The sequence below is a fragment of the Lactuca sativa genome, chromosome 1 (assembly GCF_002870075.4).
Source record: "Lactuca sativa cultivar Salinas chromosome 1, Lsat_Salinas_v11, whole genome shotgun sequence".
Taxonomy (NCBI): Eukaryota; Viridiplantae; Streptophyta; class Magnoliopsida; order Asterales; family Asteraceae; genus Lactuca; species Lactuca sativa.
In genome coordinates, this window is record NC_056623.2 from 52,828,995 (window position 1) to 52,846,000 (window position 17,006).

Genomic DNA, 17,006 nt, shown 5'->3' on the forward strand with positions numbered 1-17,006 from the left:
ATACACAAAATATCTAACAAAATTAAGTTTGGGGCCAATTGTCTTGAGGCCCATAACCGTTGGCCCAACTTGCCAGCCCGACCCTTTATGTAAAATAGCAAAATATACAAAGGTAAAAAGGTAAAGACCAAATTGCAAAAATTGTCCCTGTGGTATCCATTTTTTTGGAGATTTATTCTAAATCACGATTTTTTTTTGATTCGTTCTCCTTTTAAACTAGTTTGTATGTAAAAATGGTCCCTTGAAAATTGAAATTATTAAATTGTCCTCTTAATATATTTTTTATATTTTTTTCTATTTAATTTAATGTTTTATTGATAATAAAGTGGGGCCTACACCCCATTCATTCATATCTCTCTCTCTCGTTTCTCTCGTTTATCTTGTTCTTCAAAATACACAAATCGATAAGGGCCACCGAACCCCCTCCCATGTGTATTTCGCTAACAGATCAGTCAAGAGGGGGCCGGAAATAGTTCATCGCCACCGGCTGTCTTCACCCTCCTTCTATCCATTCCGTCGACTGAATCACCCAAACACCCCCTTTTCCTTTCTTGGTTGTTGCTCGTCTATTACAGCAGCCCAAGCACCCTTTCTCGCCATCTTCTGAACCACCGACTACAACGATCGTCTCCGTCTTCCTCCCTTTGCAAATCATCGTCGGAGGACTGCTTCCTTCCACCCATTGACCACCACTACTGCTGTTGAGAATCTCCGGTCCACCACCAGCTGTTGCCGTTATTGGTAAGCTCTCGCCGTCTCGGTCTCGTTAACTTCACCAGCGCGATTTCAGTTGCGTGCTTCATTTCGTCGATCGAAGCCAGTTGATAACGAATCGCAAAATTGCCTCTTCCATTGACCTACAACTCACGATGGACTGATAGAAGGTGAACTGTTCAAATAGGATAGGATTGATGATTCATTAAAGAATACAAAAGGAGACGATGAAGAAGGTGCTTGCTCGACGAAAGGAAGAGATAGGGTAGAGGTGGCAGTTGGTGTCTCTGACGAGCCTTTTGTGGCTCGTTCTTCATCTTTGGCAACTTTCGGAGCGACGGAGAAAGTATCCATGTAGAAGAGAGTGTTGGGGTTATTACTTGACAAGAGAAAGAGGTGGAGGAGGGCTATGGAGGGCTACTGCACTTTTCCGGCAGCCGGTTTCTACCTCTGGTGGTGGTTCAACGAGAAAGAGAGAGAGAGAGAGTTTTCTTAATTTTTTTTAAGTATAAATATAGATAAAAAAAAATGAAAGAAAACTGAAAAAGAAATACCTCAAGTATTTTAGTCTTTTCAGTTTTTCAAAGGACCAAAACTACAAGCAAACCAGCTTATAAGGACCATAAATCCAAAAAAGTATAAATTCAAAAAAGTCGAGGTTTGAACTAAAGCCCCAAAAAATGCATATAGAACATTTTGCAATTTTGTCAAAGGTAAATTGCTATGTTGGCGTTGAACAAAGAAAAATGATGTTGCGATCCATATGGTGTTTAAGGATTAAAAGTGTTGAACAAAGAAAAATGATGTGATCCATATGGTGTTTAAGGATTAAAAGTGTGGTAAATGTTAATTGGTTTCCATAATTCCATCTATAATAAACATTTTCAAATATAAGTTATAAGCAAAACTGGATTGTGAGCTTGAGTACAAATTTGGTTATTTCGTGGGTTTAGACACATAAGTTATTGTACATAGCTAGTCAAAGAATTCAATTACCCACTCAAAACTTATCATCTCCATTTAATGGATAAAACCTATGTCACTGGAAATTCCCAAGCATATATCGCCATAATATAGCCTAAAAAATTACGAGGTTTGCTTTAAAAATAGCCTTGAACAAAGTTGTTCACAACTGATATGATCCATGACAAGCAATGTACGATCTTTTCCTCTTAGAACTTCAATAACAAGTCTATCGTATATATAGCAGTAAGAACATGTTTATTTGCATTACAATTTTCGGACTTAAAAACAATAACTATAATGCCCGAAATTGGCTAAAGTAAAAAAATAATAATGAAGCATAAACAGTGAAAAAAATACAAAATTTTGGGTCAAGAATGATGTATGTAGACCGTAGTTATAAAAAGAGAAAAGACATCAAACAATCCCATGCACTCGAACATGATAAGGTGGGCCCCGACAGACGATTGGTTCATCAAACGAAGTAGAACGTGCACGTGCCCTCAATATCTCATTAGGTTCATCTATTACTGCTGCAGCTAACAACGTGTATTCACCAGGTACCATAAAATAAAGAGAAAATGTATGTTTAATTTCTTTCAACGGAGGAATCTCCACCTTCACACCAATCAAAGTACCTAAAAAATTAATGTATAGTGTAAGATATATGTCGAGTTTTTTATATTAACTCTTCAAAAGAGTCTGTTTCACAGAGAATGGAAGACTCCAACATATACAGACAGTTACCTACCTGCCCATAGTACGGTAGGATTATTATAGCCTTCAATACAATTCTCACCTGCAACATCTCGACACGTAATACTAAGACTCATCTTTATACAATCTTTTGTGTTATTCCTAACAATAACTGCCATCCGACTCATCTCATTTGCAACAACACAATCTTGTTTCTCCTTCCTTTCATCAACCCTAAAACCAAAAGTCAAAGGATCCGGTAACAAAACATCCATAACCGATGTCTGAAGAGCCGCTTGTGTAGCATCCTTAATATGCAACTCCCCCGCACTATTCCTCCCCGATTGCCACCTCACCTTAATCTTCGAAATCAAATCCTTTATCGAAGCATTCAGTTCAGCTTTCGTCTTCACTCCCCCACCCCCATTGTTAATCAAAACAGATCCATCAAGAACAGGCAGCTTAAAATGCTCTAATGGAATAAGCACTCGAGAAGTGTAATCCCTATCTATTCTCGTTTTCGGATAACTAAATTCATTATTATTATCTTTATTGTTGTTACTATTATTATTACTATTATTGGTATTTATTCCATCCACCACAGAGACAATAACTTCAAACACAACATCAGTTGGGTTATACAGTTCAAATTCAAGAAACCTCAAACCCCAACTTCCTCTAAAAGGATCAATCTTCACAATTGAATCGGTAGAACAGATATTCTCAGAAACGCCACCAACATGAGCGGGAATCTCCATTGACAACAACCGAGCTTTCATGAACGAAAGCCCTTGCAAAACACAGATATTTAGCGGGGCAACAAGGCGGCGTCCAGGTGGCATGGGGTCTCCGGTGGGTCCCGCGTAATGAATCAACAAAACCGGGCTGCTTCCATCCACCTGTCTCTTATTAGCTGTATCAGGGTCTAACCCTAGTTGCCATGCTTTTAATGTCACTGGTATAATCACTTCAGCTCCAGGTTTTAATGGTAATGCAGATTTCAAAATTTCATATCCGATTGACACAACAGAATCTTGATTTTTCCCTGATAATGAGATGTTCGCTTGCTCCACTGGAACTGTTCCAGCATTAGCTAAACTCATCCAGAGCTCACGAATTTCACCTTCGTATAAAATCATGGCGCTATCACCACCAACCACGTGTGAAACTAACAATGGAAGTCTGGGAACTACTGTAATGTTGGGAACAGTTATATTCCTCTGCTTTGCAGACCCACAGCAACGAAAAGGGTCGGAAAAAACGAGCCCTTGAGATGCTCCGAGGAGTAAATTGTCTACATCTTTGAAGAAATGTTCTGTAAGAACACCAAAACAATGGACGATGCATCCGGGGATACTCACTATCCCTTCTTTAGTTGGGACTCCTGATAAACTAAGAACTTTGGAAGAACTTGAAGGTAGGGTTACACTCACAGGAAACGCATCGAAATTTGCAGAGTGAACTGAGAGATAGATGCTATTCACTATCAAATCAAACCCGCAAGGGTTTGCCAATTCCACCAACACCTGAACTGGTTCCCCGATTACCCAAATTAGATCATGCTTACTGTTCGAAACTGCATCGCGTTTGCTAAATGGTGTGTAGATAAAAGGTCCCGAAGGAGCTGACCCCGCCCACCAATCTTCTCGTTTTGGATTGCGTTTTATTATGTCCATCTGTGAGAAATGGAGTGGAAACGAATGCAACCTGGGAATTGGAATCGGAATCGGAATTGTATTTAGTCGTTGATTTAGAGTGGTGATTTGTGTAATTGGGCGTACCTTATGAAGGGCAAAGCGGGATCGGAGCAATGAGTGCCGGAAGGAAGGCGGTCGGCGGAATTGATTAGGGCGTTTGCGAGGCGGTTTTGGCCGGGCGGCGTGATTAAAGGGTAGTAAGATCGTATTAAACGGGCGGCTGCACTCCATGCAGCAAGAGGATCGCCGGCGCGAACGGCGGATAAAAGTATCTCCTTTAGTACAACCATCTGCAATGTGCTCCATTGAGACTCGAATAAAGATACCACCAAATGATGATTCATCTTTCCACCATCAACAAGATATTGACCGGTTTCCTTGCATAATGTAAAGACAAAAAGTAAGAAGAGAAAATTGGGAGGGATTCAATTTGATGCATGAATGAAGAATCTGGAATGTTTTATGTTTACTAACACACATTGGAAATGGAAGCTCTGCTTTGAACACGATAAGCTTTTGTGGTGAGTGCCAATACTTGTAAAGCACTTGAAGCAGCTAAATTGCTTTCTTGTTGCATGTATAATTGAGCCACTTGTCTGGAGAAAAAGGCAGCTTTTCTATGGTACCCAAGAGTTCCAAATAAACGAGCTATTTCGATGTATAAAATTAGTCTATCACTTGTATCAATCAATGATTTGGCTCCATCTGTTGCAGTAGTCAACAGCTCCACCACCTCCTTCACTAGCTCTGGTCTACAGAGATATCTTGCCAGTTTCAAAGTAGCTTCAAGTTCAAAGCTCAGAGGAGAAACTCTGCAAAAATGTTACATGACATTAAAGCAGATACATATTTAAGAATGTTACAACAGTGAAGAATGAGAATTTACCTCTGAGCATTTTCTGATATAAATGACTTGCGATAATGAGTGATGACACCATTGTAGCGAAACTTGACCTCTTCCACTAAAGCTGCATCCTTCTCCCCTGTTTTACTCATCTTATAGCAAATAATGTATGAATCAACAAAAGGTTTTGTATGTTTGATTAATGATGATTGAATGTGGTTGCTTACCAGAAAGGCACAAACACCACCTTCCAATGCCCCAGCATACCAAAAATAATCCCCAATTGTTCTTGCAAGTTCTAGAGCATCAGAATAATGGGCATTGGCATCAACAGGTGATCCAGCTAGTAGACAGTAATCCCCTATGGTTTTATGGGCTCGGGCATCTCTCCTTTTTCTGGCTTTCATCGCCTGAAAAAATTGCTGATCAAGTTGGTTAAGTTGCAGGTCTAAAAGAGGTACTCAATTAGATTAATCAATGTAAGAAAGGTGGAGGAGGAAGGGGGAAATTATGACTATGACACCTAAAACATAAACCTCCTCTGCGCTGAGACTGGCTTGAGAATCTAAAGGAGTCTTGAGAAGGGTCCCGCTCGATTTTGCTGCAACCACCCACTTCTCAAATTCCATCAGAAGTGAAGCAGCCATGTCTTGCATCATTGTTTGCAGATGAAATTCCTGTGTTCGTTGATCAGCAGGAGGAAATAACACCAGCTTATTGCTTTTTTTACTTTCATCCTCTAACTGCAATAATAGATGATGATATGATAAAGGAAACCGGTTAGGTTGATATTCATGTTGCTCACATCCCTAGGTTTTGAAATTTGAATTCTACATTGTAATGATATATGATATTTCAATAAAATTGATCGACGGAAGTGCTCTAAAACTTTGAAAATAAGATTAAAACCTGAGAATCACAAGGAGAAAAAGCGAAACAGCGCTGAATAAGAGAAGAGGAGTATCCTTTACACGCCGCAAGGAATTGCGCGAGTACACTGCCCAGATCAGGAGAAGAGGGACAATGACAGATTCCAATAACACCATGAATTTTCCGATAGGGTTGGAAATCCTCCCACGGACTCGGCGGAGATCCACCGATGACGTATTTGAAACGGAGGTTGCCGGAATACCAGGGCTGTTGCGAGAAGGGTGATTTTTCGTGTACGGTGTAGAAGGAACTGATCGCGGAGAGTTCGATATTGTGGTGGCGACCGAGCATTGCAACGTAGTCTCGGAATTGGTGTGAGTGGATAGTTCCGATTGGGATGACAGCTATCCGGATCATGGAACTGGTTTCGATGCTGACGTCCGGCTCCATTGTTTCGCCGCCGACGAGAAGAACGACGATCAATGGAAAGGGTGACAAAGTTTGGTTAAAATCGAATTTACTACAGTTAGAAATTTGAGAAAAGTTTTTATGTGCAATTTACCCAATAATTAATGCCTAAAATGTTCTTAAATTCATATCGATAGTTTTTTTTTTTTTTTAGAATTTTAAAACAAATAAAATATAGGGATTTTGGTTCATAATAAATTAATTAATGAAATGTGTTTTTATTCTATAAAATGGAAAAACTTATTTTAATCAATATCAATATAAATGTGGATTGGAGTTCTAACTAAGAATATTGCATTCTTGATTCTTTGACAATCCGCAATTACAAATGTTGCATAACTTTGAAGGAAAGCATCGTTTTACAAAGCATTGATATACCACCTTTTAAAGAGGTGCACAAAAAATCGAATTCATCTGATTTCGGTATTTTTTTTTTTTTTTTAAATCCAGTTTTCAAATGATCGGATTTCGGATAATCTAGGTTGCATTTTGGGTGGGTACTACTAGATCCAGTGTAAGTGGATTCAAATCCGTTAAAAACCAGGTAATCATTAAAACAAACACATGCTTTCATATCGGTTAAAAAATGCATTTTCAACAACATACAAATAATCGTAAAAGCAATCACGTATTTTCGTTGATTCGGGAGTGAGTCTTGACTTTCATTTCGAAATAATCATGTCACTAAGAGAAAAAAATGAATTTTGAAGCTACAGTAGATGCTTTGACATTTGGGAAATCATAGGTCATAGTGTCTGGAATCGAAAATTATTGTTCATTTTTTTCGTCCAACCCAAAATATCTAGATTTTTTAATTCTTCAACAATAAAACAGGATAAAAAAAAATGATGTCACGTAATTTCCCTATTTCCTATTTGGGGCAGATCGTGTTTTAGTATATTTTAATAAAGTATTATAAAACTGGTAATTAGCATATTTGGTCACATCTATATGATTCCCCACCAGTCCCCTTCTCTTATGAGTTATGATCAATTGTTAGATTGCTTTGTTGAACACATTTGCTTAAATATATGGTTATACATGAATATTGGTAAATGGGAGCACAAGTAAAAAAACCAAAGATAACTTCATAAAACATTTTAAAATTTAGTATTTTGTTTGATTAATAATATTAAATTTTAATTTAATTTAATTTTTAAAAAAAATGTAGCAACTCAAATTCCTTTACTTTTTTCTGTCATTAAAAGTATGTGATTGAGAACTAAGGCCACTGGCATGGAGTAAACACCCTATAAATAAGCTGTTGCTTCTTTAAAATGATCAACATATTTCATAAAATCCTGATTACATTTCAGTCCTCATCAGGATTGCAATGGCTTTGTCTTCTACTAGCAAAATCATGAAAAGGTTTTAGCATGGTTTTTTATCATAACAGGGTTTCAAACATAAAATAATCATTTATGTCTATTAAATTCGGTAAAAAGGGTAACAATAGTAATATAAGGAAAAAAAATCAAAAACAATTACTTTATACTGGTTACCCAAATTGCTTGCATTTCAACATATCATGATTGTTTTTAACATCACTTTATTATTTTCGTTTTCTTTTTATTTATTTTATATTTGGCCTAATTATCTGTAGCTGAAAGGAAAAAAAAATATCCAACTTTGTAACCAAATTGGATTCACATCTTAAATCATATGATATTACATACCATCTGAAATCCAGATGTCTAACTTGAAATTTTGCTTTATGGACAAAACGATTTTTTACTATTGAACTTCTAAACAAAACCAACAAATTCAGATGTTTTAACTTTAAAGTATTCATGCTAAGTATATCTGGCTAATCAAACAAGAACTCATTTATGACAAAATGTGCTCAGTATCATAAACATTTTAATTGACTCCTCCTGATCTCAACCCCCTTTACCAGTAAAGATAAAGAAATCCAATCATATTTGAACAAACAAAAAGACAAAAACGGTCGGGTTTTGATATAATTGATGCATAAACAAGACCAAAAGCACAGTACAATAGTAATTAAGGTTCAAGAAAACTTCAGAACTCAATGGTAACAAGAGTCTGACAAAAATGTTCAAAATATGGCTAAAGAAAAAAGATAACACTCTGACTGAAAATGGTGCAGATAACAAAACAAACTCAATTGTCACCCTCCTCTATCTTTCCCTTGTCACTAACATAAATACCATCAAGAAACTTTCGGATATCCTTGTTCTTCACATGACATTTCTACATATACAACAAAATCACAAACACCAAACCATTATGAGATGATAAAAACAGATAAAAAACGGAGAAGATTGATTATTTGATATAAAAACTCCTATGTGAGAAAGAATACCTGGTTAATTAGGGCACATGATCGAGAAACAAGTTCAATGTCATTTCCATCAAGTATCAATTCATCCTTGACCTTCTCGGATCTGACCACAGTCACTCCATCAAGCATATCCACCTTCCTCACCTGTTTGTAAACAAAAAAGATATATTAACCAAACAAATTCGAAAAAACAGAGATAAACTAAGTTCGTAGTACTATGATAACCAAGACTTCTAGGTTATAAGATAGAAATCTAGCGCAAATGATATAACCAATGTCATATGATAACATACATAACAACGCAAATGCTTAGTATGTAAAGGTCAAAGAGAAAAATTAACTCAAAACGAGAAAATATGCATCTAAAATCAAATCGAACTGTGTGCAGAAGCTTATGCAAATAATCGATCATAATATGTAATGTCAAAAAAACAATAAACATGATAACAAACAAATAGAATGGAATACATACCTTCTTTTCACCAAGAAAGTTACGGATTTCAATCGCAGAGTTGGTGTTGCTAATGCTAGCGTTGATTGGAAAGTGAGCGTACACAAATCTCATCTTGTAACGGAACCCCTGAGTAACACCGGTGATTAGGTTGCCGACGTGACTAAGTGCAGTACGGATGGCGGCGGTGGTCTTGCGAGATCCGAACCACGCATCAACCTTCAGCTTCTTTTTCCCGGTCTCCTCATCAGTAATGAGCATGAAATCGAGATTGAGATGCTTGAAATTGCGAGTTAGGGTTCCTCGTGGTCCTTTCACTTCAATGATCTTGGCCTTTATTTTGATCTCGATGCCGTCAGGGATGTCCATCGTCTCTGATGATAAGATCGTCTTCATCCTGTACCTCTCGCTTGCTAGAACGCCGACGGCCTGCTGTGAAGAACTTAGGGTTTTGGGATCACAAGAAACCAAACCCTACCGAGAGATGTGTATATATACGTATGACCAAATATCAAGATGGGCCTGTAACATCTTAATAGGCCAGACCTTCTAAAATGAAAACCCACTTATGTTGCCCTTTGAATAAATGTAAATAGAGGTAGAGGACTAGAGGTACACAAACCATATCGGGCTTTCTCTTTTTATGAAAATAAAACCGAACTGTTTCTGACTTACATTTTGTTTCAATTCAAAAATTATAAATCTGTGGTAACTGCAAAACTTAAGCAATGTTTATTGTTTCTTGGTTTTTTATTCAACTGGACTCCATCTTTCGATTCTGATTGCACTATCACTCTCGTTTTTTAACTGTTGACTGAATTTAAACGAGTATTCCACTATTCCTGATTTTCGGATTTGATGGTCTCTCATTTTTATATTCTAATTGTTGTCGTTGATTAACGAACATAACACACTAACACATGTATTTTGATTCCGGACTTCATATTAGTGCATTATGAAATCCAATTTTTGTTTTAGTGATTTCTCTAATTTTTTCTATAATTATGTTCATGTATTTGTGGAATCTGCATAGTTAATTATAACAATGTGTTATGATGTTCACATTGTTGTTAATGTTATATCATATAATTTTTAGAAATTGACTCCTAAGCATCTATTAGGTTGTGAAAAACATTATATATATATATATATATATATATATATATATATATATATATATATATATATATATATATACACACACACACAAGAGATTTAAAAAAAAGTCTTAAAGTGGGGCTCATGATAGGCTTATCAAAAAAAGTCACAAGTATCTTTTTAGGATCAAAAGAACGGTGGTATTAATGTGGATGATGGGGTGTTGATATAGATAAAAATTGAAGTTGTAAAGTCATATTTACGTTCCACAATGTCACAAAATCCTATACAGGATCTTCTCATGGAAGAATCTCATAAAATCATGTACTCTATACACTCGGGCAGCATCAAGATGTATTTGGAACTAAAACCTTATTATTGGTGGCCAATAATGATGATTGGCGTCGCAACATACGTGTCTGAATGTGTGACTTGTTCAAGAGTGAAAGCACAACATCAGAAGCCATATGGGAACTTGGAGCCTATATCGGTATCCATGGGTAAGTGGGATGACATGATTTTATAACTAAGTTGCCAAAACAAGAAAAAGGTCACGACATGATTTGGGTTATTACTGTAGATCGGTTAACAAATAGTGCACACTCCTTAGTCGCACGAGAGACTTGGTCTATGAAAAAGTTGGTAGAAACCTACATAAATATATTGTCAAGATTCATTGTGTGTCATTGTAGATTGTATCAGACAAAGACAGTCGATTCACCTCTAGGTTTTAGAAGAGTGTACATGAAGAGATGCGTACTAAATCTTGTCAAGGCTATATCAGATATCCATTTTACTCACAAAAATTAGTCAAATTTGTAACAACCCATATTTTCTAACTTCTAATCAATGGGAAATATCAGAGTTTTACTTACAATTGTAGAATTCTACTAAAATTAAAACACTTTAAATCTCAGGTTTAATCACGGGTTTATAATAAAAAACTATTATATAAAATAACAACAAGGTGAATACACCTAAATAAAATAGTCTCGATCCTTGTGCTCCCATCTTCTCTTCTAGTACCACGACTACTACTACCTGAACTTGCAAAACATAAATCCCTTCTTTCAACTTTTCTTATCTTTCTTTCCTTTCTATTTCTCATACATTATCATATACTATTTCTCTCATAGCATACACCGCTATTCTTTCTCTTCTCATTTATCTCTATATCTTTCTTCTCTAATCTTTATTTCTACTGTTTCTCATCTCATCGGTATCTTTCTTTTTCCTCTACTTTGTTTCTTATACTCTTCTCTTATCCTCCTTTCAAGTTCTTCTCATACTCTACTCATACTGTATCTATTATCTACTTTATCTTTTCTCTACTCTAATGTCCCAACATTCTTTTCCTATATAGACTTAATGGTCACATCTTATACCATACTCCGATCAGATCTGTTTCTAATGGAAACAATATCCCACAAACTTTACCGGGTACACGCATCCGAACTTACTCCTCTTTCTTATGATCCCTCATGGATACTTGATCTTTCTTCTTCTCTTGAATCCCTCACGAATCCCTTACTCTTAATCCCTCACATATTGTCTCTAAGTTCTTGCAAAGAACTCTTTTATCTTATTCCTCTCAAAGAAGCTTTTTATGTCTTTTCCAATCGTACACAATATGGATTCCGGTAGGAACCAACTGTCTACATCCCCAAATGGATCATCATCTCTTTCCTCATAGGGATATAATCTTATTCCTAAATGAATCATATAATCTTATCCCCGAAGGACCATCTATCTCTTGTTCCTAAAGGAACCATTTTCTCTACATCTCTAACTTTGTTATGTGAATCATCACATAACACTTGTCCGACATACTATCTATCTCTTTAACTCATAAAGAGATCTTTTAATACATATATAGTACTTAACTCATTAAGTGTAACGCCCTGTTCCGAATCGAATCCTAAATCAAGGATGTGGCCCAAATATCGGTCATCATAAGGCTTAGGACCTTTGGAAAGGTGAGATTTATAACCATTTGGGTGAGAGTAATGTAATTAAGGTGATCTGGGTGTTTGGTTTGTGTTTTGGAGCCTATAGGTATTTTGGTAAAGTGTTAGTTCGGGCTTTTATGAAAATTAGATTTTTGTTCGGAAGGTCTTAAGGACGGTATGAGTTGATAGAAGTGTAGAGCTTTTCGTTACAATTTTGTGGATATAAGGATCGTTGGAAACGAACTTGTACCTAATAAGTTATGGCCTTCGGAAGATTGGTGAAATTAGGGTTTCACCAGGTATGCGGGGCGTACACGAGTGTACGCATGGAATACCAGTAGGAGGGTCAGTACGCGACGCATACATCTTGAGTGCACTGGGCGTACTAAGCCAAATGGTCATGATTATCCTTTGGAGTACGCATGGCGTACAAGAAGTACGTTGGGTGTACTCCAATCGGTCCTAAACCTTATTTTATGATCTTGGACCCTATTAAAACTCCTTATCTCATCACCTTGATGGGTTTTACACAAATAAACATCCTATGTGCTCATGCAAACCCTAATGCTTGGATCTAAGCTTCTCTATTGTACATGCAATGAATCCAAGGCTTGCAAACCCTAGATCTAATAACATGAATTCAAAATATAACATAACAAATCAGATCTAGATGATTACCTTTGTTGATTGCTTGATTCCTTCTTGATTCTTCTTGTCTTGGAGCTTAGAGTCACAAGTTTAACTCCTCTAATGGCTTACAAACACCAACTAGCAATAAGGCAATTATGAGAGAGAGGAGGGAATGCTAAAATCGGCTCTAGGGTTTCTCTTGAGATCAAGTGTAGCCGATTTCATAGCCCAGGGGTCCTATTTATATTGTAGGCTACTAGGGTTTCTACCAAAACCCTAATGGACAACTTAATCACCAAGCAGCCCATGGAACCTTCTGGAATATGGCCTTGGATGAAAATATGATGATCCTTCATCATAATTTCGTTCCCCCTTAGTCCATTAGGTTTCCCAGCCCAAAACTCCATTATCACACATTTGACAGTTTATGCCCATTTATTTAATTAATCTCCTTTTAGTCACCAAATTAATGATGGGTTTTGGCCATACGAACATTCCTATGTGCACATGCAAGCCCTAATGCTTGGATCTAGGTTTCTCTAATTAAACATGCATTGGATCCAAGACTTCTAATAACTAATAGAGAATAAGAATAATACAAAATCAAAGTTAGAAGTATACCTTGAAACACTTGTTTGATCTTCTTGTTCTTGGAGCTTTAGAGTTACAAATGTCACTCCTCTAATGGCTTACAAACACCAACTAGCAAGAGGATGATTTGAGAGAGAGGAGAGGGAATAGAAATCGGCCAGGGTTTCTTTGCTTTAGCAGAGGTGCCGATTTCCCTTGCCCCAAGGGTCTATTTATACTTGTAACGCTCCTAGGGTTTCACCCTTAAACCCTAGTTGGATAATCTTTACTCAAAGCAATCCAAATCCTTTCCAAGATAAGCTCTTGGACGATTTGTGGCTTATCCCAAGCCCTAGAAATCGTCCAACCCTATCCAAGAGGGATTTACAGCCCAAAGTGTAACTATCAAACAATTGACAGTTTATACCCTCTTATTTAATTAATCTCTTTAAGTCACCAAATTAATTCTAATTAATTTATGACTTATATTAATCAAATAACAATATTATTATTCCTTATATTATCCTCATAATATATTAATAATATTTTATCTCTCATAATAAATCATCCTGTCAAGTTGTTATGGTGAAGGCAACCCAAAAGGACCATGCACAATCGGATCAAATACTTGCCTAATATAGTTGTAGCCTTAGACACTATTCCAATAGTCTCCCACTTGGATAAGTCTAGTAACTATATGCACAAGTACAATTCGATTTGCAATCGTAGCTCTCAAAGACGCTGTCAAACTCTGATCTAATCAATCTTGTCCTTTAGATAAGAGATCGTACAGTCCTCTGTTAGATATCATGCTGACAATTCTATGGAATAATTAGTCTAGCATTTTGGTTTCTCGATCTCCGATTCATTTGACATAGAAATTAATCGAACACATCAATTCAGTTCTGACCGGGCCCGACACATAAGTCAAATCAAATCATCGAGCAGCCGAGATATCGGTTTTACCCTCTTGGAATAAAAGTTACAGATAAAATTCGACTTATATGCATTTACTTATTCATTAATCAACTATACACAACAATGCGTTTTATAACACCGAGTTACTGATGCGTTTTCGCATTATCAATGTACAACCAATTAACAAATAACAAACCATATATCTAGGTCTTAAGACTATATGATATTATCGTCTTGCGATCACCTTTCTATATCATATTCCATAAGGTGATTCCAGCAAGCGCGGGTTTGTTCCAATGCTCAAAACCAGTTAATAAGCACTCACGAACGTTGCACCAACCTTTTACTATGTCTAAAACCATTCAGACAATCTACACACCGATTCATGACAATCTTCGTTCATATCTACTTCCAACATATGAACGATTGAGGACAATTTGAATAATTCGATTATTCTTAATAAACTCAATTATTCTAGAAGTCAAAACATGCAACAAAATGAAACAATAGTTAAACAATTAACACAAGACAATAACATTACTCATAAATAATACTCCTTTATTTAATCATCAAATGCCAATTACATTTATCTATTATACGTTTCTACTACTATCTAATCTATGCTAATATCATCCTTCAGCCCAATACTCCTAGCATGCTGCAAGTGCTTAACCTTACTCAGTCCCTTCGTAAGCAGATCTGTTGGGTTATCTTCTGATGATATCCTCTTCACTACGGGTTGTCCTTCTTCTACACGATGTCTAATAAAGTGATATTTTCTGTCGATGTGTCGAGATCTACCATGATCCCTTGGTTCCTTGGTCAAGGAAACCGCTCCTTCATTATCACAGAAAATTTTCATGGGCTCTTTTATGGCAGGTACAACTCCAAGATCACCGATGAAGTTATTTAACCATATTCCCTCCTTCGACGCTTCGCTCGCTGCAATGTACTCTGATTCGCACGTTGAATCAGCTACGGTTTCCTGCTTGGAACTTTTCCAAGTTACTGCTCCTCCATTCAGGGTAAAGACCCAGCCCGACTGCGAATGGTAGTTGTCACTGTCGGTCTGAAAGCTGGCGTCACTATACCCTCGCACCTTCAAGTCATCACTCCCTCCGAGGACTAAGAACCATTCCTTCATCCTCCAAAGGTGCTTAAGGATATTCTTAACCGCAATCCAATGGGCTCTGCCAGGATTCCCTTGATATCTGCTAACCATGCTCAAAGCAAAGGCTACATCAGGGCGAGTACAGGTCATAACATACATGATTGAGCCAACTGCGGAAGCGTATGGTACTCGGCTCATTTCTACTATTTCAGCTTCGGTACTCGGACTTTGAGTCTTACTCAACTTGGCATTACTTTGTATCGGTAATTCTCCATTCTTTGAGTTCTCCATACTAAAACGTTTTAGTACCTTCTCTAAGTAAGTGTTCTGACTAAGTCCTATTAGTCTCTTACTTCTCTCTCTTACTATCCTTATTCCCAAAATATAAGAAGCCTCTCTGAGGTCCTTCATAGCGAAGCACTTCCTGAGCAAGGACTTAACCTCCTGCAGAGTCGGGACGTCGTTTCCTATGAGTAATATGTCATCGACATATAAAACGAGGAATCTTACTATACTCCCACTGGCTTTGACATATACACACGATTCATCTTCGCTTCGTACAAATCCAAACTCTTTGACTTTCTCATCGAAGCAAAGATTCCATCTGCGAGATGCTTGCTTAAGTCCATAAATGGACTTCTCAAGCTTACACACTCTATTCGGATGCTTCGGATCCACAAACCCCTCTGGTTGAGCCATGTAAACATCCTCAGTCAGCTTTCTGTTAAGTAAAGCGGTCTTGACATCCATTTGCCAAATCTCATAATCATGAAATGCGGCAATAGCTAGCATCACTCTAATAGACTTTATCTTCGCAACTGGTGAGAAGGTCTCATCATAGTCAACTCCTGGAGTTTGAGTAAAGCCCTTCGCAACCAATCGCGCCTTATACGTGTGTACTTTTCCATCCATGTCGATCTTCTTCTTGAAGATCCATTTGCACCCAACGGTCTTACGTCCGGGCACATTATCAACCAAATTCCAAACTTGGTTATCATATATGGATTGGATCTCGCTATCCATCGCCTCTTTCCATTTCGCAGACTCCGGGCCTGCCATGGCTTTCTTATAACTATTAGGTTCATCAAGGTTTATTAGTGTACCATCACTAATATACGTGTCCCCTTCGGTAGTAATATGAAAACCATAAAACTGGGGTTGAACTCTAACTCTTTCGGAACGTCTAAGAGGTAAGGATCCCTCAATCGGTTCAACCGGAGTTTCCTCCTCGGGTTGAGTGCCAGCGGTAGAGGTTCCTTCATCTATCGATTCTTGAATCTCTTCAAGCTCGATTTGCCTCCCACTGTCTCCTTGGCTTATGAGTTCTCGCTCTCGGAAAACTCCTCTCCTCGCAACAAAGACAACATTTTCCTTCGGTTTAAAGAAGAGATATCCAAAGGATTTCTGCGGGTAGCCGACGAAAATACATCGCTCACTACAAGGTTCGAGCTTGTCGTGAGTATCTCGTCTTACGAAAGCCTCGCAGCCCCAAACCTTGATATGTGCCAACAAGGGAGCCTTCCCTATCCACATCTCGTGAGGTGTTTTGGCAACCTTTTTAGTAGGGACTCGGTTAAGGATATGGGCGGCAGTCTCTAAGGCATACCCCCAAAAAGAGATTGATAGTGAAGCACGACTCATCATAGAGCGAACCATGTCCAACAAGGTTTAATTACGCCTTTCTGCCGCACCATTCAATTGTGGTGTCCTAGGTGGCGTCAA

At 37.5% G+C, this 17,006-nt stretch overlaps 2 protein-coding genes across 7 annotated transcripts; both read right to left on the bottom strand.

The window, feature by feature from the left end:
• Positions 1–1,893: 1,893 nt before the first annotated feature.
• On the bottom strand, positions 1,894–6,399 carry LOC111909930 (trafficking protein particle complex II-specific subunit 120 homolog). 6 transcript variants are annotated; one of them, XM_023905716.3, is made up of 8 exons: positions 5,824–6,398; positions 5,451–5,657; positions 5,142–5,324; positions 4,957–5,066; positions 4,549–4,882; positions 4,155–4,447; positions 2,429–4,080; positions 1,894–2,315 (listed from the first exon to the last, which is right to left on the bottom strand). In XM_023905716.3, exons 1-8 carry the CDS (start codon positions 6,232–6,234, stop codon positions 2,095–2,097), a joined length of 3,411 nt encoding a protein of 1,136 aa, XP_023761484.1. In that variant the 5' UTR covers positions 6,235–6,398; the 3' UTR covers positions 1,894–2,094. The 6 variants fall into 6 exon arrangements, with proteins under 6 accessions (XP_023761484.1, XP_042756790.1, XP_052626352.1 ...); XM_042900856.2 differs by having other exon boundaries at positions 5,142–5,336; XM_052770392.1 differs by having other exon boundaries at positions 4,957–5,324; positions 5,824–6,399.
• Positions 6,400–8,189: 1,790 nt separating this feature from the next.
• LOC111909931 (60S ribosomal protein L9) lies at positions 8,190–9,478 on the bottom strand. Its single transcript, XM_023905717.3, has 3 exons — positions 9,030–9,478; positions 8,579–8,701; positions 8,190–8,466 (listed from the first exon to the last, which is right to left on the bottom strand). The coding sequence occupies exons 1-3, from the start codon at positions 9,402–9,404 to the stop codon at positions 8,377–8,379; spliced, it is 588 nt and encodes a 195-aa protein (XP_023761485.1). The 5' UTR covers positions 9,405–9,478; the 3' UTR covers positions 8,190–8,376.
• Positions 9,479–17,006: the final 7,528 nt, after the last annotated feature.

What these genes read in the sequence shown, in the direction of transcription:
- LOC111909930 (XM_052770385.1), bottom strand. Translation starts at nt 6,234, where the DNA reads ATGGAGCCGGACGTCAGCATCGAAACCAGTTCCATGATCCGGATAGCT. An exon ending in CCAGTCTCAGCGCAGAGGAG is followed by an intron (nt 5,337 to 5,450) that starts GTTTATGTTTTA and finishes CAACTTGATCAG; the next exon opens with CAATTTTTTCAGGCGATGAA. An exon ending in GCAGAGCTTCCATTTCCAAT is followed by an intron (nt 4,448 to 4,548) that starts GTGTGTTAGTAA and finishes ACATTATGCAAG; the next exon opens with GAAACCGGTCAATATCTTGT.
- LOC111909931 (XM_023905717.3), bottom strand. Translation starts at nt 9,404, where the DNA reads ATGAAGACGATCTTATCATCAGAGACGATGGACATCCCTGACGGCATC. An exon ending in ACTTTCTTGGTGAAAAGAAG is followed by an intron (nt 8,702 to 9,029) that starts GTATGTATTCCA and finishes GTTTACAAACAG; the next exon opens with GTGAGGAAGGTGGATATGCT. An exon ending in CATGTGCCCTAATTAACCAG is followed by an intron (nt 8,467 to 8,578) that starts GTATTCTTTCTC and finishes TTGTATATGTAG; the next exon opens with AAATGTCATGTGAAGAACAA.